General features: G+C 40.9%; 2 protein-coding genes across 6 annotated transcripts in view; both read left to right on the forward strand.

Annotated features, from left to right (window-relative positions):
* The window catches only part of NOX3 (NADPH oxidase 3), a 29,150-nt gene extending 14,911 nt beyond the window's left edge, over positions 1 to 14,239 (forward strand). For both annotated transcript variants that reach the window (XM_081905180.1, XM_081905181.1), the window contains 6 exons: positions 2,370 to 2,462; positions 3,066 to 3,319; positions 7,344 to 7,506; positions 8,877 to 9,023; positions 10,265 to 10,389; positions 11,964 to 14,239. In XM_081905180.1, the coding sequence (XP_081761306.1) occupies positions 2,370 to 2,462; positions 3,066 to 3,319; positions 7,344 to 7,506; positions 8,877 to 9,023; positions 10,265 to 10,389; positions 11,964 to 12,090 (909 nt within the window). In that variant the 3' untranslated portion in view covers positions 12,091 to 14,239. The remainder of the gene's footprint in view (positions 1 to 2,369; positions 2,463 to 3,065; positions 3,320 to 7,343; positions 7,507 to 8,876; positions 9,024 to 10,264; positions 10,390 to 11,963) is intronic.
* Positions 14,240 to 19,851: 5,612 nt separating this feature from the next.
* Positions 19,852 to 25,874, forward strand: part of TFB1M (transcription factor B1, mitochondrial) — a gene marked incomplete at its 3' end in the record, with an annotated part of 31,176 nt that continues 25,153 nt past the window's right edge. The window contains exons 1-4 of one of the 4 annotated variants that reach the window (XM_081905225.1): positions 19,852 to 20,684; positions 21,906 to 22,063; positions 24,601 to 24,752; positions 25,272 to 25,383. In XM_081905225.1, the coding sequence (XP_081761351.1) occupies positions 21,931 to 22,063; positions 24,601 to 24,752; positions 25,272 to 25,383 (397 nt within the window). In that variant the 5' untranslated portion in view covers positions 19,852 to 20,684; positions 21,906 to 21,930. The other 3 variants (XM_081905222.1, XM_081905224.1, XM_081905223.1) reach the window with 3 other exon arrangements.

The raw sequence follows: 25,874 nt of genomic DNA on the forward strand, positions 1-25,874 counted from the left end.
CCATACTCTGGAAAAATGGAGAGGAGGGTAATGAAAAATGTGGAAAACCTGCAGTGTCAAAGGGTTCAAGAATTTTATAGACAACTATTCAGCATCACTTTGGCTAGTTCTGATAACAATACATATTGCACAATAGTATTTGCAAACAGCTACATGATCTAGTTTTGTTCAGCATTGGATATAGACTAGGGCAACTGCCCTGTGTTTCTCCCCATTGCATACTGTTATTCTTGGTTTTATTAATATATAAAGTATTAATTAAAGAGAAACTTAAATCTAAGTACTTTGGTATAATTGAGTTGCAAAGTCAATAAATGAAAGCACATCCATTTTGCATATCCTCTGCTGACTAAAATAAGCCAGTGTAAGCTGTTTCTCCAATACTAAAACTAAAACGGGAGAATGAATGCTTGCATGTCTAAAAAAATCCTGCATCTTCCATTATATCTAATTATCTAAAGCTGTTGTAGCTCAAGCTGAACAGAATGACCAGTTAATATATATGGTCAGCTAAGTACATTTGATCAATAGGATGATCAGTATATATGACCATGAAGTGCAATTATCAGCTATAATATCTTGAGGTCTAAGCAACTTGATGTCATAGATCTGCTAAGTGTAATTATTGACAATAAAGCAGCCCAATCAATTTAATAAAAATAGGTCATTTCAGCATAACTGAACTTTTTGGGTCAATTTCTGGCCAATGCATCATACTAGAAAACTTTGGTAATTGTACAGCAGAATCAGAGAGTGGAAATTGGTTCTCTCTTCTTAAAGGTTCAAGAATCTAATCTAGAGAGCCTGTGTCAGAAAAAGAGAAGCGACAATTTCACGGAGCATGCATTTATGCACTCTGAGCCAAACAGGATCCATGTCCCAAACAGCTGAGGGTGGCTTGCATCAGCATCCATAATGCTTAGGCAGGTGCAAGAAGCCCTATGCCCTGGCAGAACCCACCATTGTCACCATGGACCCTCTAAAGCCCACCCCCTCCTCGATTCCCAGAAGCTTGGAAAGGCCTCCCATTATTTTTTCTAGTTCAAGACTCTGAACAATGAACAGGTAGGGAATTCCATTTCTCAGTTTCCCTACTGTAGTTCAGGCATTACTTAACTTTAATATTGCATTATTGTAAGGTAAAGGTAAAGGACCCCTGGATGGTTAAAGAGGTAAAGGTAAAGGGACCCCTGACCATTAGGTCCAGTCATGACCGACTCTGGGGTTGCAGCACTCATCTCGCTTTATTGGCCGAGGGAGCTGGCGTACAGCTTCCAGGTCATGTGTCCAGCATGACTAAGCCACTTCTGGCAAACCAGAGCAGCGCACGGAAACGCCGTTTACCTTCCCGCCAGAGCGGTACCTATTTATCTACTTGCACTTTGATGTGCTTTTGAACTGCTAGGTTGGCAGGAGCAGGGACCGAGCAACAGGAGCTCACCCCGTTGCAGGGATTCAAACTGCCGACCTTCTGATCGGCAAGTCCTAGGCTCTGTGGTTTAACCCACAGCGCCACCCGTGTCCCAACTACTAGATGGACCTGGTGGACCTGGATGGTTAAGTTCAGTTAAAGGCAACTATGGGGTTGTGGCGCTCATCTTGCTTTTAGGCCGAGGGTGCTGGTGTTTGTCCACAGACAGCTTTCCGGCTCATGTAGCCAGCAGGACTTCTGCACTTTTGCACTTCTGGCGCAACGGAACACCGTGACGAAAACCAGAGTGCACCTTCCCGCCGCAGCGGTACCTATTTATCTACTTGCACTGGCGTGCTTTCGAACTGCTAGATTGGCAGGAGCTGAGACAGAGCAACGGGAGTTCACTCCATTGTGGGGATTCAAACTGTTGACCTTCTGGTTGGCAAGCCCAAGAGGCTCAGTGGTTTAGATCACAGCTCCACCCACGGCCTTATTGCATTATTGTAACACATTCTAAGTAGGGCTTTCTTTGCACTTCCCTTGGAAACCTAGTTAGTTCAGGAAGATGCAGCACAATTACTGACAGGAGTGATACCCTTTCAGCATATTACACACCCTGCTCAGAGAGTTGCACTGGCTTCTGTTTCATTAGTGGGCTAAATTCAAGTTATTACTATTAGTATTTAAAGCCCTTAATAGCTCCATGGGCCATAAGTTTCCAACCCCTGTGGAAAAGATGGAAACCTGCATTCTCTTCTCCATCAGTGGGGCGGTGGAGTGTTTGGCAAGCACTCCTCCTCTTTGCTTAGGAATTTTGGGTATATTGCCCACCTTAGCATCCTCTTTGAAGGCAAGGTGGAGATGGACTGAAATAACATAGTGCCTGCAGTGGTTTCCATCAGAAATTTAAAGCTTATATATGCATTAAAACTTCTCTTTATATGATCCCCAACAGGCTTGGAAGTGGGTCTTATGCCCTGTGATATTGTACATCTGTGAAAGAATTATTAGGCTCTGGAGGTTTCAGCAAGAGGTTGTCATTACAAAGGTGTGTGTGTCGTATCAGCTTTATTATCTGTATTAAAATAAAAATGTATGGTTATATTGCTTCATCAGTAGAAAGTTCTGTATTCAATATTTTGTTGGTGTACTGCACATTCTGTTCTGGGGTTCATTTTCATTTCCATATACATGAGCATTTCAATATTGCCTTACTTTCATAATACTGTTAAGAAAAAAGTTTTCCTGCAACGGCAAGTCGGAAATTGAACTGCAAGGTATGCAACATCATCACCATGTGAAAAATATGGAGGCGCTGTGGCCAGCAAAAAGTCATGCAACCAGGGGCAAATGGTAGCTAATATTTGCCCATTTAAAATCAGCTGAGTCACATTTATTATTACATTCCTTGTTGATGCACAGGACTATTTTGGGGTTGCCATTCAGTGGTAGAGCCTCTGCTTTGCATGCAGGTTCAATCCCCAGCATCTCTAGGTTGGGCTGTGTGAGTTCCTTGCCTGAAACCCTGGAAAGAGCCACTCCTGGTCAGTGTACACAATACTGAACTAGATGGACCAATGGACTTGGTAGAAGAAAGCTCCTTGGGTTCCTAGATATATTGTGTGCTGATTGTCATTTGACTGTGGCTTAGGTGGTGTCTCATTCCTCTGGAGTTCTGGAGCTTCATATGAAAAAACGTGGCTTTAAGATGGAGGCTGGTCAGTATATCTTTCTCCAGTGCCCTGCTATCTCACAGATGGAATGGCACCCGTTCACTCTCACTTCAGCCCCAGAAGATGACTTTTTCAGTGTACACATAAGGTCAGTCGGGGATTGGACAGAAGCCCTTTTCAGCGCCTTTGGAGCAGAGGAGAAAACCTTTCAGGAGCCCTGGAAGCTGCCAAGGTTTGATAACTAACTGCAGTGTTGCATACTTGTCATTTTGTTTTGATTAACTAACAATTTGTGAAGGGTTTTTTTTCGAAACAGAGTATAAATTATAATTATAGATGTAGTAAAACACAGCATTCTCGAAGTCTCACTGGCAGGAAGAAAAAGCCCCCATATATTAATGTTTTCCTTCAGGAGGACTGCTTAAATCATGCTACTTGGAAAAGATATTGAACATTATTTGATATGCCCATGATCCAGCCAAAACTAAGCACTTTGACATTCCATGGTTTTCAGTAGGAAAGCTAAGCAACTGTTTAAGTCTGCAACTGTAAGGTTCATAAAGTGCTTCACTTATAGGGGAAGGGACAGGTCTGGGGGGGAGCAGGGGGCTTAATGAAATCCACAGATCCTACCTCCCAATTTTAGCAAAATCTTGTCCCTCCGTAGTTTTCTAAAAATAGCAACACAAAGGCAATGCCTCCTTCCCCTGTAATTCAAGTACTGGGAGTAAGTCCATTGAGCTCCATAGCATTTACTTCTGAGTAACTATGTATGCTTACCACTATGCTGCATGAGAAGGGAGAGGATAGATATTTTAACTAAAAATCAGAAATGTTTGTTTTTGCTACAATGCCTATAAATAACCAAAGGATAAAAGAGATAAAAATAAATTACCCCCAGATTGGAAGTAAAACTTTTTGAATCTACTCTGGCTCTATAGCCAGTTCTTATTTGCTTGTTAGCATACTTGCTATTTCCCCCCCCCCCCCAGCTTTGCCATAAACTTTCTTCATCCTTCCTAATCATTATAAAATAGTACCAGCAACTTAACAGGGTATCTGGGACAAGGCAATCTTTGCAGTGTGTGCTGGATGCTGGCATTTTGTTCTCAGGAAGTTGTTCACAAATCTATCTTCTTCCCGTCTGCTTGCAGCTTCCTAAAAGTTGGCACATGTCATGCGACCTGACGCGATATTGCAATTCATAAAACCCCCACCAGTCAGGGATACCTTCTGAACTGAGGTGCAGTCTAGATAAAGTTAAAGGAGCCTAAGGACCCCTGATAGGAAATGACCAGGTTCCAGTGTAGGAAAGGGACTGGAACTCAGAGAACAAGGTTTGCAAGGAGGCCTTGGACATCTCTTGTTACAGGTATCAGGTAAAAGGTGGAGGCAAAGATGACCTCCACCTGAGATCCTAAAGAGCTTCTGCCAGTCAGATTGGATTGGGGTGGGGATCCTTCTTCAGGCCTCCTTCCCTCATGGACAGCATCCTGAGTTTTGGTTCTCTCGATTTCTCATTTTTCCAATCTTTTTTTAAAAACAAAAAAACCACAGACATCTTTACAGAAAGTTAGAAAAGCTTTCACTTTTTCATTTTCTCTCTTTTATTTATTTCTTACCCAGTTTAGTGGACATATAATTATGTATTTCTCCATATTCCAATCTTAAATTCAGCTCTCTGCATTTCTGCAGCACCCTGCAGAAAATCCCTTAGCATTTTAGCATGAATATCTCCTAATAAACACATTTTTTCCAAGCAGTTTTGACTAATGGACCCATTCTTGCAAACAATCCCCACCTAATATAATGCGTTTTTGTATGTTATTTTCATAGATATCTTCATTTTTATGCAGACTTTTCCCTAATATATGCATTGATGGGTTGGAGAACTGCAAAATTTGGATGAGTGAGAATTCCAAAGGTCAGCTGGCTGTTTGCATTTTGTTTCAGAAAGTGTGAGGCTGATAGATTTGGCTTTAAACGCATAATGAATCAAATTCCCACGCCATCCCTGTTCCTGGGGGCCACATGCATGTAGTGGGTGGGGTCAGAGCAAATGTAGATGGAGCAACAGGTATGACTCTTATCCTTGTACGGTAAACATCAGAGGTTTTGACATAGTGTCGCATTCCTCTCCCCACACCCAAATCTCTCTGTCATCCTTTCAGGCTAGTGAGAGGCCTAATTATAGTTCAGAGAAGCATTTCAACCAGTCAAAAAGCTCTTGAGGAGGGCACAAAACAGGGCCATTGGGGCTGTAGCCTGAGACTAGAGCAGGCTTCCTCAACCTTGGTCCTCCAGGTGTTTTGAGACTACAATTCCCATCATCCCTGACCACTGGTCCTGCCAGCTAGGGATCACGGGAGTTGTAGGCCAAAAACATCTGGAGGGCTGAGGTTGAGGAAGCCTGGGCTAGAGTGTGTGTGGATTGGGAAGAAGTTAAGTTTAGGAAGAGGGCCTGGAAAGTGGCAAGGCCTGCTGTTCTCCAGCCTTAGATTAGAAAAATGCTGGGCTAGCTGAGCAAATAGTCTAAGATAGTATAAAGCAGCTTCCTGTGTATGATTAACTATCCTTAACTTCTTTTTTTTACCAGATTGCCCCAGAGAGGATTAAAATATAAACCCTATATATTAAATCCAAATCCTGAATTTTAAGTCTTCTGAGTTTATGTCACTAAACCACTTTTTATCCAATGAATCAGGGATTACGTCTTCAAAATATCCTCAAAGTAGAAAAGATGTTAGATGATTTTAAGCATGGCATTTAAGAAAGAACAATGGACAGTCGGGCACCAGTTATGTGCATTCAAGAGCAAGTGGCTCCGTAGGAAAAAGACTTATCTAGCCAGGAGGACTGAGAAGCAGTGTAAGAGAAGAAGGAATCTCCCTTCCTGAATTGGTGGCAGGCTCGTTTTGCTCTGAATGCTCCTTTTAATGCAGACATTTTCATATATTTATGAATTACGTGCTAATATATCTAATTCTATCCCCACCCTCACATTTTTCATTCCTTCACCGCATAGCAAGAAGTTTTCAAACTGATTAAAAACATTCCAAAATTAAATCAGTTCCTCTGTGCCTTGATTTGCACACTATGGAAAATAAGACTTTTAAAGCAGGATGCTTTTTTTCTTAAATCATAATTAAATATGCAAATGCTCTCACTAAATTTGGCCATGCAATTAAGTCACTAATCAGATTGCCGGAATCCTTAAAATTGCAATTGCATGCTTAAATAAAATGGCCAGAGCCCTTATGCACATACCCCTCCTGCTCTCTTCTGCTAAGTAGTTTCTCTGATAGCAAAGCAGCACTCATGGAAAACTGTGCCCTTCTTCTTGTAACAAATATAACCAAGTCATCATTTTGGAACGATTCTATTTTGTCCTTTAACATATTTTATTTATGTATTTATTAAAAATTATATCCCACCGTTCTTCCATTTTCCCATGACAGTTAGTAATCCGTATATTAAAATAACAGGTACGGCGGTACCTTGGTTCTCAAACTTAATCCATTCCAGAAGTCTGTTCCAAAACCAAAGTGTTCCAAAACCAAGGCACGTTTTCCCATAGAAAGTAATGCAAAATGGACTAATTTGTTCTAGACTTCTAAAAACAACCCCTAAAACAGCAATTTAACATGAATTTTGCTATCTAACGAGACCATTGATCCACAAAATGAAAGCAATAATCAATGTACTGTACTATAAAATAAATAAGACAGTATTGTAGATGATAAAAATTAAAATTAACTTTTTTTCTTACCTGCACTGATGATAGTCATTGTTTAGATAGGGTTTTTTTTTATTCATTTCCACAGTCACACAATCAATCAATCAGTAGCTGAACTGGGTTCCACACAGTCACAAAAACAAATTAACCAAAAAACCTCAAAAACAAAAACACAAAATAAATAGCAAAAACAAAAGCGCCCAACTTAATCTGTTCCAGAGGTCCGTTAGACTTCCGACATATTCAAAAACCAAGGCGCAGCTTCTGATTGGTGCAGGTGACCTGGAAACAATAGCCGACAGTCGCATCAGATGTTCAGCTTCCAAAAAATGTTCGGAAACTGGAACACTTGCTTCCAGTTTTTCGGCATTTGAGAACCAAGACTTTTGAATACCAAGGCGTTTGAGAACCAAAGTACCACTGTCTTAGAAAAATAAAATCCACATAAACTTAAATCAACAAAAAGAAAACTCTGAACAGTGGCAGACTTCTAATTTTAGCTGAGTGTTTCTTGTTACAGACTAGCTGTGGATGGGCCCTTTGGAGCAGCAGCAACAGATGCGCTTCAGTATCAAATCAGTGTCTGCATTGCAGCAGGAATAGGAGTCACTCCTTTTGCTTCCATTCTGAAATCAATTTGGTATAAGTGCTGTAATCTAAGCACAGGACTGAGACTGGAAAAGGTAATCAGTACTGTGGTTACATGTTTCATTTGCAAATATGCTTTGCATCACACATCTTGCTCATTTGGGGGATCATTTCAGTAAATAACCATCATGGTTGTACTAGCCACTTGCCTTCCAGCTAATGTCCCAATTCTATTAACTTGTGGCATTCTGTTTAAGGGAGGCCAAGCTGCCTGGCTTTTTCCTAGGCAAATCCTATCTGTAGCTGCTTATTCTTACCTTTGTTCAACACTTAGCTAAATGGCCCATAGTATTAAGATTCTTTGGGAGCAGCCATGACTGTGGTGTGATGCTGCTTTAAATGTATAGTGCAGATGGGGCCTTGAACTCTGCATAAATACATTAATATGATTCTAGATATTCAAAGTTTTAAGTCTGGACTATATTTCACCCAATAGAACATATGCATTGGTTATGACTTGAACTGCATAGCCAAGTAAAAAAAAAAAGTAAACAGACTGTTGCATTATCTTCCTTCTCTGATGTACAATATATTGGTCAATTTGGTGATATAACCCATATCGCTATTTTAGTGATAGCGGTTGAGATGAATTATTAATTCATTTCCATTCCTCCCCACTTTTTCCAGTTCCGCATGTATTCCACAAACAAGGTAATGCATTGAGGGGAGGTGTCTGGCCCTTGTAAAAAATGCTGTGAGGTGTGTCACTGAAACTCCCATTTTACCGACAGAAAACTGATAGTAATGGTACATGAACTCATTATGAAAATCAAGTCTAAAAAGAGGTGCAATGTAGCGGCTAAGTGTGTGAGATGTAGTCCAGGAAGCTCCTAGTTTAAATGTTACTTCAGATGTGACTCATTAGGTGGACTTAGTTAAGCCACTCTTCTCAGCCATCTGCAATATGGACAAAAATAAAGATCTACCTCAGTGGGTTGTTGTAAGAATTACTGAGGTAAAGGATGTGAAGTGCTTTGAACACTTAAGAAGAGCTATAGAAATGTTGGTTACTATTCTTATATTGATTGCCAAAACTTGCCAAGTTGCCAGAGCATCCTGGCTTGTCAGATATTTGAACCAAATCTCCCTGGCCCAAGTCCCTTGTGCTGTCATATTACTGGAAGCAGTTTAGATGGAGCATTAAGAATGTCTACATCTCAGTGCCTTAGAGGCAGTGGCTGTGATTTTCAAAAATCCGTTTAAACTGTATATGAATGACTGCTGGAGTATGTTTAAAAACTCTACATCGTCAATGCTGGATAGAAAATCAAGTATAAATTTACACCTGAGCACAGTAGCCAGCTATAAGATTAGCTACTTATCTCCAAATAAATAATTTAAGAGCCATATAGGATGCCCGATGAAAGCTTGCACTTTGTTGAATTGTTTTACTTTCCCTTGACAGGTTTATTTCTATTGGATTTGCCGAGATCCATCTGCCTTTGAGTGGTTTGCTGATCTCCTGTGCTTGCTGGAAGCACAAATGGCTGAGAAAGGGAAAGCCCATTTTCTAAGCTATCACATATTTCTTACTGGCTGGGATGAAAGTCAGGTATAAATGAAATCTTATGGGACTGAGTTACTGAATCTTACTTTTCCAGGACTGCAGCCTAAGGAACAGTAATCAAATGAATGCCTAATCACATAAAGCGTCGCTTCCTTAGAGTGAATAGTTGTAACATTTGTCTTTTGAAAGTATTCATTCCAACTATATTTACCACGGTAGTCCCAGGTACACCACTTGATGCCAGGTTCTCTGCAGATGCAGGAGCACCCAAGCCCTGGCAGATTGGCAGCCAGATCTGCAACTGCTCCCCAAGCCCTCTTCCCTTTAGTTCTTCTCTTACTCTTTCCTCTCCCTCCTTCCAGCTTTCCTTTTCCCCGTGACTCTGCCTGCTCCCAACCCCTTATGGCAGTGCCACCCTGTCCACTAAATTTCTCTCTCTGGCACTTCACAATTTCTCCCACAACTTGTACATTAGTCTCTACTAACTATTTTGGTTAACTGAAACAGGAAGGCACTGGGGACATATTTGGAGTTACCTATACATAATTTGGGGTTATCTTTCAGGGGTTTGATGACCAGGGCAAGAATTCCTGCCTACTGTGCAGTCTGCTACCCAAATTGATGCCACTGTGATAATAAAGAAAGGAATGCAAGGTTGGAGGGGTATGAATATGCAGCTGGGAGATGGGGAAAGAGAAGAGGGAAGGGAGGCATAGCTACAGAATTCCATTATCTCTTGCAGACCTTGAGTAGATGCTGCATGATTTATGTAGCTTAGCTACCCATGTGAATCTGCTTGCTAATGTGGAAAGTCTGCATGCCAGCGCCACATGCCATACATGAGATTGGGCAGGTCCACAATGGATGCCGATTACAGAAACATCCACAGAATGTTAACATTTAGAGCAACAATACCACGGTCATAACTAATGAAGATGTCTTATGAATTGTAGAGTTGGGACCACAAGGGTCATGTATAGCCCAACTCCCTGCAATGCAGGAATCTTTTGCCCAACGCGGGGATCGAACCCATGACCCTGAGATTAAGAGTATCATGCTCTACTGACTGAGCTATCCCAGGAGAATATGAACTTGGAATATAAATCCCATCAGCCCAGCCAACATGCTCAGTGGTCATTTGGAGGGCATCCCTGATCTAGACTTTTGAGTGCCTCTTTTAGTCTGTTCCTCCAAATTTTAGGATGATAGCCTTTCCTTTTTTCCTTGAAGGTGATGTTAAACTTTCTGGTTCTCAAATAATTACCTTTTGGTTCTCAACAATACAGGCTACTCATATTGCCTTACATTATGATGAAAAGTTGGATGTAATTACTGGTTTGAAACAAAAGACCTTCTATGGACGACCAAACTGGGACACAGAATTCAAACATATAGCAGAAAATCATCCTAGGTAAGGCAAATTAGCAAGTAATGTCATTATACTGCATTTCCCCCAGTGAGCTAGGTAGGGAAGAAAAATTGTACCACTTTATCAATAACACTTTCAATAATAATTTGAGCTGAGTTCTTATGCTGAAAGCATCTTTATGTGTAATAAAACTTTAGATGAAGAAATCTTGGATAGACAATGCCAATAAAATCTAATTTTTGGACAGGAGAATCTAATATTTGAAGTATTAAAATATCTTGGCATTTGTCCAGCTATAATTGAAAGACACAATCCAATTATTGTTCAGCACAAAGGACAAAGTAACACTAATTTCCCTTGAAAATGGTTATTAAAGAGATAAACAGTGAGGCCTTTTTCTTACGATGTCAAGGATGTGTTTGTTCCCCAACATAATTGGCTGTGGATGTAAAGACAATGCTCTTATGTTATTAGTTCATCTCAGCTTGAAAGGTCTAAGTTGAACTCCAGAGTTTTGCTAAGAAAAGCTTAGAAAAGGCTTATTTGTTCCCAGTAGCCTCTGAAGCAGTCACTGCAGCTTATTTTGTCTTCATCACCCAGAAAAAGGACATAAACAAAAATATTTTGTGGTTTCTTAACAGCAGTAGGGGTGTGGGAGAAATTCAATTCAGTTTGCATTTAAAGGTGAATCTATGTAATGTGAAACGGTGTGTATACCAAAATGCAGCCATCATTTGAAATTTGCATTTCTTCAAATTTTGCAATCCAGTTCTCCAAGTAATTTATACAGTGTGCATGAATATGCGTATACTAATGAAAGTAACATGTGAAAAGTGCATTATTTTAGGGCAGATTGCTTTGCAAAAATGTGTATATTAGGCAGAATTATAAACAAGCATGTGTATATATACAAGCAATACAGTATTAGGAGAAATTCACACTAAAATGCTGGTGAATTTTCATGAAAATGTTTTCTTTAATTACAAGCTGTTGTGGAAATGTGGAGAAGTGAATGTAAGACTGGAAGAACTAGAAACTGAAATTGACAGACCCATCAGTCCCTGTTTAGCAGTGCCTACTATTTACCTGCCAGTTGACCAATAAGAATGTCTTTTTAAATAAGAAAAAAACATGCATGGCGATCCTATGTATGATTACTCAGCTATAAGCACTACTGAGACAAGTGAAGCTTACTTCCTAGTAAGGATTCAAATGGAATCTATCCAGTGGACTACCTAATCCAGAGATGCCTAACCACTGACTTGGGAGGCCATATGAAATCAGCTGTGATACACAAAAATGACAGAATATAAAGTCTTTGCTTTCAGGTCCATATAGTTCATGCTTTAAAGGATTTTTTCCCTATAAACTGTTTGATGCATGTTTAGCCCTATGACCCTTTTAAAGGGTGACTTTCCGAAACAGACAAAAAAAGCTCCAGGGCAGTGCAAACTTCACCTTCCCATTCAGTGTTCTGACAGCATCCCCCAAATAATGGTCATGAAGCTGGAAACATATTTCCCATGCTCTGTAATAAAGTTGGCATTACATATTATTATTCCCCCCCCCCTTCTTTCATTCTGAAATTAATCTGGGTATCTTGCTTTTCTTGGCAGCAATAACATTGGTGTTTTCTTCTGCGGACCTAAATCTCTGTCTCAAACCCTTCGAAAGAAGTGCAGCTGGTATTCATCTGCTGATCCAAGAGGTGTTCAGTTTTACTACAACAAAGAAAGTTTCTAGAATCTAGACCTTTTGAAACAGAGCATTTGGCATTCTGTGTTCAGTAGAGGAATTTACTTTGTCCTTAAATTGCAACCTGAGATTGCTTAGGGTGAGGGTGATGCTTTAAAAACAACAGCACAGTAGTGGAGGGAAGTTCTCACCAGCTCAGTAGTCCCACATATTCTGAGTTAGACAAGTGCTAAGCAAACAGGTCACCTGAAAAACAATCTTCCCTCTCCTCTGTGAGCATTAGGATTAGCAAATGGGACTTGGCTGTTTTTCTATCAGCTAATGGTAACCTGGAGGTGGGGTATTTCAGTGGCAGCACGAGTGTTGTAAAATGCCCTCCCTGCTGAAATATGAGAGGTCCCAGAAGTACCTGTTTAGGCAAGCGTTCCTCTGAACTTGATTTTTTTTTAACTGCTTCGGATGTTGTGCTTTTTAACTGGCTTGTTTTATTGTATATTTTCATTAGGGATGTTTAAATGCTCTGGTGGAATTGTTATTGTGTATTTTAATTATGTTTAAATTTTATAATTGATTTTATAGCTGTAAACCACTTAGAAGCTATTTTTGCATATAAGCGTTATATAAATCAATAAACAACAGCAACAATAATAATACATATAAATGCTAATACATTTAGATCATGCTTAAAATAAAAAAGTGATGGGCAGAACCTCAGTTCTCCGGTCCCACCATCTAGTCACAGCACATTAATAATAATAATAATAATAACAACAACAATTGTACTCCATTTGGTGGTCTGAATGAGAATTGGGTTTGTGTGGTAGTGAAGATACAACATGTGTTACTATTGTGCAGTTTTTATAGGAACAAAAGAACCAGACCCATCTGTCCTGTAAGGTCTTCTGTAGAGTGATATAGCCTTCTTGGTCATAGATACACAATCTCATGAAACTGAATCAGTTACAAATCTTTATAACATGGAACACAAAGCTTGCAAGCTCAGAATTATTAAGGACTACTGGGTCTAAGTTTGTCTGAACCTTTTTGATCTTTAACAATGAAAATGTATTGTTCAAGGCTTCCCTGCATCCCCCCCTCCTTTGTTATGGATTTCTTTACAGCATTTATATCCTGCCCTTTAGCCAAAAAGGCTCTCAGCACTGCTTACAGAAATCAGTTTCAGGTCCTTCTCCTCAGGCTCATAATCTACAAAGACATAACACATGAGGAGGGGAGCAAGCTTGTCACACAAGATAGGGTTGCCATATCTTGAAGAGCAAAAAAGAGGACAGCCTGAGCCAGTGCATGCCTGAGCTGGGGAAAGAGGTGTGTGGGCACCTGAAATGCCTGAGCCCCAAACACGCCCCCAAACCAGACATTTTCTTTAAACTGTAAAAATCTGCCCAGATGGGTATGTTGGCGCTCAAAAAGAGGACACGTCCGGGTTTCCCCAGATGTATGGCAACCCTACACAAGAGCTCCAAATCTACTTTAATTACACAACCTGAATGCGCCTGGTATGTGATTGAATACCACTTGAAAATTCCAGCTTAGTTACCTTCTATGCTTTCAGACTGTTCTGCTCCCCCTTTCTCTCTCTACCTGATTCAACTCCCATCTGTTTTTAGATTCCAGCTGAGATCATAACACTTTTCCTACTCAGGTGCTTTGCTACTTCCCTCCTCTCCCTGTAAGTGCTGTTTTTCTTTACTCTGGTCATTGATAAACCATTAAGAATACGTATTTGAAACCTGACACTTACATACTTCATGGTGAAGTTTCCAAAAAGTGGGGGGGGGAGGGGAGAATCCATAAAAACTCCAAAGAATTAGCACATAAATAGCAGTAGATTTGTTTGACAGTAAACAAAAGAAAGGCATTGCAGTTGTACTGAGGTGTAAAATACGGATCAAGGGGATCAGATAATGCGGTTACTGATCCACGCAATAAAACCTGAAGTGCAAAACATCCCATGTGTGTCACCAGATGAACAAGACAAATGACAACATTAAACATACATGCACGTACAAGGCAGTGGTAGAACACTAAAAAAACACACACCAAACAAACCCAATGAGAGTATACAGAGCAAGAAACCCTGCATATTACTGAACGCTGCAGTTATAGTTTATAATCTTCTGTTTGGGGACCAAATTTGTATGGAAAGCTTGCTATAAAAGGCACAGTTGTACTATGATTGAGTTTAAGGCTGTATATCTTTATTTCCAAATAGTTTTAAAAGATGTGGTTTTTCTTCTTCTTTCCCCTCTGTATGAAATGATTAATGTGGGGCATTGGCAGGAGCCACAGAGTAAGTGATGAATGAATCTCCGTGGTGGTTTGCCCGGAGGCTTCCCTTCGCCTCAGTGTTGTACTGAACCTCAGAGAAACTTGACACATTAAAAATATAAATTTCATAGAGAAAGAAACATCAAGCTTTTGTGAAGAGGAGTGCTGTGCGGAAACAAGGATCAGCTGCTACTCTGTTGAAGAAAGAAGCGGTAATTTCCGACAGATCCAGAGTGGTTCTTTTAATGGAGCCTATATAGGAAGCAACAAGCATAGTGTCTGAAGTACCGTGCTCTCATTCCCCACAACCTATACTTAGGGCAGCCTCCTGCAACAAGATGTAATGTTTTTGCTTCTAGCTCAATGTGGCATCTCTTCACTGCTTTGATTTATTCTCGCTTTTGCAAATCAATGTGGTATGCTACAGAAGGCGCATTTTGAGTCCTTGCTGTAGTTGACTGAGTAGCAGAAGTGTTATCACTGTGAGAGGTGAATTTCCCTGGTATCAGGGTGAGTGACTTAGAATGAAGGGGGGGGAAGGAAGGAGGTGGGGGAAAGATTGGCGAGGCTTGTTAGACTAGAATGAAACTGTATTTACACTGAATGAAAATCACTTTATTATGGATGCGGCTGAAATCAGAAATGGATAATAGGATGAGGATGTATAGAACCCTGCTGGGAGAAGTGCTATTTTGCCCATTGACTACAACTTTAGGAGTGCATATTGCAGCTGTGCCTGGAGTGAGGTGGAATGAAGGGCAAAACAAAATAACAAACAGAAATGAATTTGCTTTTTGGATATGTGAAGCTTTAGCAAAACTGCAGAACTGAAATAAACATCACATAGACCTTGTTCTTGAAGCCTGAGTTGCAGTGGCGTAGTGTAGTGTTGAGGGGGCAGAAGGGTGGTGACCATGGGCACAAAATTCTCAGAGGCTCCCTTGCGTGGCTGGGCTTCTGCCCCTTTCTAGAGCCATGGGGCGGCAAAGTGGGCCTGGGCTGGGCCTTAGAAGCTGCGGTCACACCTCCTTCTCCTTGTGGCTGGCAATGGGATGCCCACATGCCCTACGCCTTGGCTGGTTGAGCTGGGAAGCGCTGGAGCCATCAAGTCAAGAGGGTATGTGGCCACCACCAGCAGCAGTGCCGACACCAGCAGCCATATGCCTCGTGGGCTCCACATGTGCCCCTCAGGCACATGCCTCCACCCCAGCTACCCAGTCCACTGGTGCGGTGTGCAGCACTTGCCTCGCCTCAGGCGCAGGCAATCCACAATACGATACTGTTGGGTTGTGACAGGGCATTGTATGAGTTCTGCCCTATACATATCAACTCAGATCTAATCCACTATTACGTTCAGTGGTGCCTACTCTCAGGTACGTGGGTACAGGGTTACAGCGGTACAGATGATGGGCAATATCTGAGAATTATTGGAGTATAACCCAGATTGAATGGCAGGTCTCATCCTGTCTTCCTATTCTTTAACATCAAGAAATACAAAAATCATTGTTGCAGCATGAATGCATTTTCGGTGGGATAGCAAGGAAAATGAACAGAGGAGTAAAGTATTTCCTTTTGTCTCAGTTTTGTGGTTATACTTGACCATATTCATTAATCCCAATGACTACCCAAAAGCATTAAGTATTTAGTTAAGCAGGGAAAGTTCTGTCAACTGAAGCAAACATTATCAATTAAGAAATCAGATACAGTGGTACCTCGGGTTACATACGCTTCAGGTTACATACGCTTCAGGTTACAGACTCAGCTAACCCAGAAATAGTACCTCAGGTTAAGAAATTTGCTTCAGGATGAGAACAGAAATCGTGCTCCAGCAGTGCGGCGGCAGCGGGAGGCCCCATTAGCTAAAGTGGTGCTTCAGGTTAAGAACAGTTTCAGGTTAAGAACGGACCTCCGGAACGAATTAAGTACTTAACCCAAGGTACTACTGTAGTCACAAACTTGATTCATGGGCTTGAGCTCAACCTATCATAATGACAGAAGTGACACCATAGTCCCCATGATCAGCACAACTAGACTTACTTAAAATTCCCTTCAGTCATTCTACAAGTGGTTAATCACATGCTCAGTTTCTCCTGCATGGATGAGTGTTAAGGGAGAAGCATTAAGTTCACCAAAGTATTTAAAAAATGATTTAGATTTTCAGGTAGAGAGACATAAAAGTCTTTCACATGTACCTTGGTCACAACCTCCTTAGATCTATTTACTCTAGAGCAGCCTCATTGCAAGTAATGGCACTATGGTGAAGAATGAGTGTCTTAATACGAATGTAACACAAAAATATTGGGCTAAAACAAAGCTTTCCAAACTGTGTGTCGTGACATATTAGTGTCAGTGGCGTAGCGTTGGTTGTCAGCACCCGGGGCAAGGCAAGTAATTTGCGCCCCCTAACCTGTGGATTTTAGCACTCGAGTCTCTTCCACTAGATTAGCGCGCGCCCCCCTCAGATGTTGCGCCCGGTGCGGCCGGCCCCCCCTGCACCCCCCACGCTACGCCACTGATTACTGTGTCTGTTGCAGTCTGTAGGTGTATCGTGTGAATGCGCCTCACACTTCTCCTAGGGCTGGAAAAGGGTTTGTTTAACCTCTGGTTTGCTAGTAAAACTAAATTACTGTGTCACAAAATGATGCATGTCTAAAAAGTGTGTCACCAACATGAAAAGTTTGGAAAGCTCTGGGGTCAAGTTGCTCAGTCTTCATTGAAATATTTCATTATTCATTCATTGTGTGCAATTAAGTGCACCCTATGTAAATAAGTGCACTTTATGTAAATAAGGCAATTTTCCCATGGCAAAGTGGCTTTTTTATATATAAGGGAGCCAAGGCTTCTCAACATGCTCACCTTTAGTTGTGCTGCCACCTCGCTGTTCTCCAGGAAACTGCCATTTTAAAGACTTTTCATGGTCAGCTGACAGCATAATCAGTGCATTGCTAAGTAGGGGTTCCATGTGAATGAAACAATCTAAAAAAATAATCACATTCCGCTATCAAATCAACCCCTCCTAGTCAAGGTGGCACCCAGTTTTATTATGTGTACTTTCCTCTTCTTTCTTCATAGCAAGATTATTTCATTAACCTGATCCATGCATTCAGGTTTTTGGTGCTGGTGCTGTTAGTAATCTAGAAATTTAAGAGTTCACATAGCACGGAACAAGAGTGTCATCTAGTGGTGAGATTACTGTGCATGTTGTTTATTTGCTATGTCTTTATTTCTGCATCTTCTCAGCAGATTTACTGAGTGCTGGAGAGAAGAGATGAATTGTTCCCAAATATTTTTGTCATGATCTAACTTTTAACTTTAGAATAGTTGATTCTATTTTCAGCCATCAGCTTTTAACCGTAGCTGGTTAAAAAGGCTTCAATTTTACTTTATTTTTTAAAAAATGAGTAAGTTGAAAGCTAAAGGGGAATAAAATATGACTTTCACAGTTTCCCCTGGCAGTTACTCTCTAAAATTCCATTTTCCTTGTCTTGGAAGAGATGGGGAATAGGATGAACACCAGGACTGATTCTGAACTTCTCTACCTCAATCTTGACGGGCCACTTTGATGCTTTCAAACAACATTGCAGGAAGTTAGACTAGATGGCCCTCGACTCTACAATTCTCTGATTAGGCTGCAAAGGAAGTTCCCTGCTGATAATGGGGCTTGCTCTGTGTTGTTTTTATATTCAGTTCCAACTGCAAGCTCTACTTTCAGAAGATCGGGTACATTTGAGCTCCTGATTTATCTGGGCTTTTTCCCTTTACTTACAGTACGTCAATATCTGTTTCATTCCTAGATTGTGCACAAACATCTGAGGCTGAGATTTATTAATATCCTACCTCACTCTGCCTAATGCTTTTAAGAAGTGCTTAAGCATCATTAGGATTCTGGTTCTCAAGTTATTTGAGGCTAACATTTTGGACAAAAAATGGGTGGGACTAACTTGGTTTTTAAAATATATATATATAATTTATCACCGATTATCCAAATAACAAGTGCATGTTGCTCCACTGAGTACTGGACACTTCTACAAAGTGAATGGATGAAATGGAGTGAAGTTACTTACTTCAGTAAATCTTTGATTTCTGCTCTTATCTAATGCACTGACTGAACTTCCAGACAATCTCTATGCACTTTTATTAAACATTCCACTGCCACAAAACAGTGTCTTGCCATTCATTTATACTCACAGTGAACAGCAAGTAAGAAAATGGAAACAGACAAAATCATAAGGAAATCCTTGAAACCCATCATTAGTTTTACAGTACCACGGACAGAACATTCTTCCCTGCTTTGCGGAACATTTGTGCAAACGGCCTCCCAAAATCACTTCCTTTGCCAGCAGGACGCCTCTGACAATCATCCCTAGAAATTGTTTGAAGAAGGTATGTGTATTTTTAGCTACACTATATCCGGCAGCTGGAATGCTAGCATGTGACATTTCAACCTGTGTTCAATAATTAGTGCCCTAGAACAGTTGGTCACGGACCCAGCAAGAAAGGAGGCAGCCCAACACTTAATTATGTGAGTGGTGCCCAGGACCTGTGTAAGACACAAATGTTGAATTGATTGGACGTTGCCACTGAATATGAAGACATAGTATTGAGAACCTGAAACACTTTACCATTGTCCGATTAAATTAAGAATATGGAACAAATGAAGTGTTGTATGTTCACCACTTGTAGACTGAAAACTACAGCTGTAGAAATACTTCTCAAGATAAGTTTTTTATGGGTGCTTACAGAGAGGAAAGTAATACTGCAAATGTGTTGTCACCAACAGTTTTTTTATTTATCAGATTTTCTACAAAAGGGGAAAAATTAGATTGGGGGGGGGCAGGGCCAATTTAGAGGCCCTAAGCACTTGAATTTGATGCCCCCATATACATCTAATTCAAAAGTAAGCAATAATAAATTGTAAAATGAAACAGTATTTTTCAGAATGAAACAAAATCTAAAGATTGAAAATGTTATTTTTTTGTATACTTCCACTTTGTATTTTTTAAAAATCTACATTTTCTAATTGCAAAACTAATTTTACACAACACATAAGCTTCTATACAACTCTCACTTTTTGCCTTCGTCCTTCTAATGATGGTAGTTAGACAAAAGCCAGAGCTAAGAGTTGAGGGAGGGGCCCCCAGCAATTTGCTGTATGACACAGTTATCTTAGATAGGGGGGGCATTACCTCACCGGAAAGCTAGCCTGGATCTTCCAAGAATTGAATCTGTGCTGGATCTAGTTATTAGAAGGGGGCTAGGGCGCACAACCCACCCCCCACAACTCATAAGAATACAATTAAAAAACCAATCTATTTAATGCAAAAGATGTGCCACCTTCTGTCCTCAACCACAAATCCAGAGTCAAAACAAAAAAAATTCCTGTGTATCTGAAGAAGTGTGCATGCACACGAAAGCTCATACCAAGAACTAACTTAGTTGGTCTTTAAGGTGCTACTGGAAGGAATTTTTTTTTTGTTTTGACTATGGCAGACCAACACGGCTACCTATCTGTAACACAAATCCAGACACTGTGGACCACCTGAATAATGCTTGTGGACCACTGGTGGTCCATGTTCCAGTGTTTGGGAACTCTTGGCTGAGAAAACAACTGGGATTTCTTGCTGCTTTCTGTTGTCAGTGTGAAGTCTATGAAATCTCCTCACACCTTTGCTAGACTTGGGAAAATGTGACTGACCTGACCAAGGATCAGCATGACAGAAGGGAGTTCTTGACTGCTATAAAAATTAGCTTTTCATTAGTATTCTGCATTGCATTCTACATACTAGCTACACCTTCTCACATAACCTCATCTCCTAATGCCAAAATACTATCTCTCATGGTTACTAAGCAGAGGGTGAACTGCACTTTGCACATGTCCAGAGACGCTCTTTTCTCGCTGGAATCTGTTGTTATGACAGATTATGTTATCTCCTATGTTATTCCCTATTGCATGATCCTGACCCAGAGTCAAATCTCCACTGAAGATGGAGGAAGAGCTTAAATGCCACAGAAGGATCTAAGATCTTCCCGCCCTTCGCTCTTGAGGGCTGGCTGAGAAAGTTGGGTAGTGGAAAGCACCGAGCGAAAAACTCCGGAAACAACAAAGAGGCGGAAGAAGGCAGCGAAGCAATAAAGCGTTGAGCGGCGAACGCCTTCCTCGAGCGCTATACGCAGTCAAGTGCGCCCCGCCCCTTTTAGGCTCTAATGAACACCAGCCAATGAGCGGGCGGCAGTGGGCAGTCGGGCGGAGTTCTCCCTGGAGAGAAGACAAGATGAAGGGGTAGAGCGTCTTTTCCAATCCTGCAGTGGGAAGAGGGTGAATGATACGGATTTCCGCATCCGGGGTCATGAGGGTAATTTTTTTTTTTATTTAAGGGAGGTTGGGGGAAAGGGGCAATTGACGGTATTCCATCTCATTAGCAACAAGCGAGCACTCCCCTCCCCCGGTATTTGTGTTCCTCGTCGTTTTACTTCATTCCGCTTCTTTCCTAATGCGGCGTCTTGTGAGGCAAACGGAGCCATAACTGTAAGTTGCAAGTGCCCGCCTTCGCCTCTCGCGCGTTTTCCTCCGCCCCTCCCCGCGTTGCGCGTGCGCACCGACGACCTGAGCGCGCGGCGGCTGGTTCTGCCGGCTGCCTGTGCGCTCGCGCCGACTCCCCTCAGTGAACTGGCCGCGAGCCAAGCCCCCCCCCCAAGAAGCCCGTGACGGGAGACGGGGTATGCCCTCCCCTCGACCACCCCACCTGAATCCGTTATCAAATGCTGTGAAAAATACATATAAACTGTTCTCAACAGGCTCCAAGAACGGTTATTTTCTCTAGCCAGTTGGCAGCCCGAAGCTTCTGCCCCTCAGCTCACACGGAAGCAGCAGAGGAGCGGCGTGTGGCGCCTTGCTTGCTATACTTGAGTAGGTTGACTCACGGAAGACCAGTGTTTCTATATACGGCCCTTGCAGGTTCTTGCAAGGCAAGCTAGAGTTGCCATATGAGGGCTGCGAAAAGCGGGCTTTCAATGTTTTCTCGAAGTGAGTTTAGAAGCACCCCAACATATAATTGAACCAGGATTGCAAGGGCAATTTGTTATTATCTCGTGTGCTGCTTCCTAAACCACACATAAATACAGTAGTACCTCAGGTAAAGTACGTAATTCGTTCCGGAGGTCCGTTCTTAACCTGAAACTGTTCTTAACCTGAAGCACCACTTTAGCTAATGGGGCCTGCTGCTGTGCTGCCAGAGCACAATTTCTTTTCTCATCCTGAAGCAAAGTTTTTAACCCAAGGTACTATTTCTGGGTTAGCGGAGTCTGTAACCTGAAGCATATGTAACCCGAGGTACCACTGTATTTGTATCCACTCTAGGCCATATTTTCAGTCAGAAAGTCTTCAGAAACATATTACATAAAGTTTTGGGTATTTTAGAATGTTTGATGCTGACAGAAAGCATGTGTTGGATGCTGCTGGTCCAATTAAAAAAGCATTCATGTGGGTGGGTGTAGAATTCCGATGCCTCTTAAAACTTGATAGCCAAATATATAAGAAGTTCTAATTTAATCTTTTCCTCCTAATATTTTGCTAGTGGCAAAGAGTAACACTTTTAATCAATGGCTGCATCAAGACAAGCGGCTATGTTTCGCCTACCACCTCTTCCAACAATTGGAGAAATTATTAAACTGTTTAAGCTCAAAGCTGAAAAGCAGCTGTCCCAGAACTTTCTTCTGGATCTGAGACTTACAGGTAAGCAGTCTGTGTCATCTTTCAGTTTTCATACATATACTACTTTGTGGTTTTCTACATTTTAAAAAAGCTGTGTTTAAATAGATTATATTTGTATGTTTATTTAAATTGAATGCACTATGTTTAAATTATTCAAACATGGATTAACAGTTTAAGCATTCTATTGCTTTGTTAGAAAAAGGACCCATTGAGTTTAATGGGACTTACTCCCAGGTAAGTGAGTGCACAATTAAAGCCCAGATATGGCATGATTCATGAAAATATTCCATATAGGCAATTCCACCGCAATTGCTCGCTCAAAACTCCCAACTCTTCACAGGCCTCTCCAAGGTCAGTGCAAAGGCTCCTGGAATTGCTCTTGTTAAGGCTCGTTGGGTCACTAGATGCTATTTTTGCACAGTTTTTGTGCTCTTTGGGGGCCATTTTTGCACCCCCTTTTTCTTTTTTGCCACTTCCAGGTTCGTGACAATGTATGTAGTCACGGTTGTGCATGCCTTGAACGCACATAAATGGGGAATTGCCTATACTCCAGGCCTTAATTATGTAATGTCTACAGTTTAGAATACTTCAGTATGGTAGCATAGGTCAAAGGTTATCAGTTTACCTCTATAGCATGTTCTGATGGTTATAAATTAATGGATAAAGTTATGTTATGCGGAGCCAGGTTATCACCCAAACTGAAACATAAACAATGTGCTCCGTACTGAAACCACTAGTGAGAGTGATGATTCTCTTATTTAATTTCACAGTGACCCAGTGAGGTAGACCGTGTGAAGAGAGTTCATGTGTGGCAATGTAATTCCTGTGAACCAAATGCCACGTGTTTAACCAGTTCGCTAGACCATTCTCCCTGATAGCTTTGCACTGTCTTATTCTTCTTTGGTGATCACTCGTAGCTGAGTAAGATTGTCTTCCATAAACACAGTTTTAACACTGAGACCGTAAGTGACTGTGGAGGCCAATTCTGGATCCACACATCCTTCCACAGTGGGGATATTGGTTTCTGGGCGGGAGCTGATCATGGTGTGGATTTGCCAAGCGTGCCTTCCTCCTAGCACGTTTCTCCCTTGCGTCCTGAGTTCGAGTGTCTTCAAAACCCACAACACCTTTGGTAAAAGCTGTTCCCCAACTGGAGCACTTGCAGGCAGCACAACTATGTGGCATAGGTTTGACTGTTGGACTGGTTAAACATATGACATATGTTACATACGAATGCACTTCCAGTCACTATATCTGGGAGAGAACAGATGTGCATTTGTGAAGATCTGGTGTGAGAGAGATTGAATGCAGGGTAATCAGTTTTGTTACTTTCTTGGCAGTCATTTTGTGAATAGACAGGCTCACCTACAGCAGCCATTTTGCATTACTGTCCGAGGGCCCAGAAAGATTAGTTTTTGCCAAGTTCCAGCGATTTGAACAGAGAAGTTGGAGAGGTTGGAACTTTTTTTATGTGAATAACCAGTAAATAACCTAAATTTCATTAACAATTACACAGTGATTTTTTTAAATAAAAGTAGATGTAAAGTGGTCCAGTTCTTTCTGGTCAGCAGGATCTGCTAATCAAACAAATCTGGTGCCATTGTCATGCCAGGGTAGCATTAGGAATGAAGTGACAACTGAATCAAAATAAGGTGATTCTTGAAACTAAGTCTGTCAGATGAATCACTAAATGAGAGAGAGCATGGAGGAAGAAGAAAACTACATAGTACAATCTGACAGTTTTAAGCAGAGGTAAGCCTTTTTGAACCTAGAAGGCCATATTTGTTCATTTGCAGACAGTTTTGTTGGTAATTATTTTTCTTTTTTAAAAAAGCTTGCAAACCAAAGTCATAGTTAATGAGAAAATGTTTGCAAACTGTAACAAAATTTATTATTTTTACAGTTCAAGCATATTATATGTTTATGCTGATGGAATCTACACACATATAAAACACGCTGTGAAAATGCTTTTTAAAAAAAGTTTTGAAAAATGCAGTGCTTTTTCTCAGAAAAAAAATGTTTAGGCGTACTCTCATTTCCTTACTCATATTGAAATACTGCCCCTCAATGAGGCCAAACTTAGATTCACAAAATGTTTAGGGGTATGCATCCCCCCAGAAAAAAGCACTGGAAAAATGTACTGAATTTGCCATAGCTCACCTTCACCATCTAGTGTCACATTCGTATTTGCACTTTACAACACACTTAAAACGTTTTGTTTGCAGCTGTATAGCCAAGTCCTCAATATGTCCGTTTGAGTTCAGTGGAACTTATACCCAGGTAAACATGTATAGGCTAGGGAGTGTATGCCCTAACTTTCATACTCTGTATGAAAGAGGAACTTCTAATACAGTTAAAATAAGTTTTGTAGTTAAACTTATATACTAAAGACCAAGTACATACATCTTGCGATAGATGTCTTAGTCCTATTTATATCTAATTTAATTAACTTGATGATGCAATCATTGATTTCCATTCTGACATGAACTCATTGAACTGCTTTTCTTAATGAGCTCTGTGCATTGAGGATGAACTAATTTGTCTGTCCTTTCTTGCAGATAAGATAGTGAGAAAAGCTGGCAGTCTGAAAGATGCGCATGTGTGTGAGGTAGGCCCTGGGCCAGGAGGAATCACAAGATCTATTTTGAATGCTGGTGTTGCAGAAGTCCTGTTAATTGAGAAAGATCCTCGTTTTATTCCAGGGCTTCAGGTATCCAAATGTTTCACAAGACTTTTGATAGTAATTTTCCAATTTTAGCTGTTTTAAACATTGAATATCCTATTTTAAAAGTTGGATATCCTATTAAGTCTGTGCCAAATAACATTTCAGTTCAGTCCTGTTTATTCAGCAGGTAGTTGGTTTTTTAAGTGTATTCACTTTCCAGTAAATATGATCTGAGTCTCACCCTTAGTCACGAATATTGAGGCCTTTATCTGTCCCATGTTCGTGCTTTGATATAAAGATACACACAGGAAGGTGATGGGTGGAAAATGAGGACCCCTACGTGAGGGGCAGGGTCGAGAGGATCTCCCAGGGTGGGAGGTTGGGGGAAGAGCGGGAAGGTCCCTGGTGAGAGCTGAGAGGGTTCACTCTTCTGTGTGTGGAATAAGGGTTAAGATATATTTGTGATAGAGGACTTTGTAGTCTCTGTCTCTTCTTCTTTCTATACTTTATTCCCCCTCCCTTCCTTCTCTTATTCTTGCTTTTTTTTTCTTTGAAAAATCACAGATGTTGTCTGATGCAGCTCCAGGAAAAGTTCGTATTGTTCATGGAGACATTTTAACGTATAATAAATTAGGAAAAGCTTTTCCAGAACACCTTATGAAGAACTGGGAAGATGGTTAGTATGCTAGAACTACAGTGATTCAGAATACTGTTTTTTAAAAAAGATTTCTGTAATCGAAATGGCTAGCTGCTTATTGGATGAATGGAACATTCAGTGGTCTGTATATTTTCGGTTATCTGTGAGTGCCAGGAGACTGGTATACTTGTCTCAACATTATGCTTCCTCAAAGCAATTGTGGATATTGTTTCTGGTTGGTGAATACCTTGTGAAGCAGTCATTTTTCTACACATGTTCTTCTGACAGTGTATAGATGCAATTTCAAGGTATTTACCAGTTTCTGACACTTGGTTTCACTCTTGTTTAGAAGTTTGGTGTATCCTTTCTAGCTGTTTAATTCTTGCTGAGAGGAAATGGAAAACAACAACAAACAAACCTATGGTCATGTAAAGCATACTCAAACGAGACATAACCGGCTCTGTTCTTAGATAAATAAGGTATACTATTCATAGTATCAAATTAAAAATTTCAACGGAAGTAACTCATAA

This window comes from Podarcis melisellensis, assembly GCF_964234715.1.
Source record: "Podarcis melisellensis genome assembly, chromosome: 3".
Taxonomy (NCBI): domain Eukaryota; kingdom Metazoa; phylum Chordata; class Lepidosauria; order Squamata; family Lacertidae; genus Podarcis; species Podarcis melisellensis.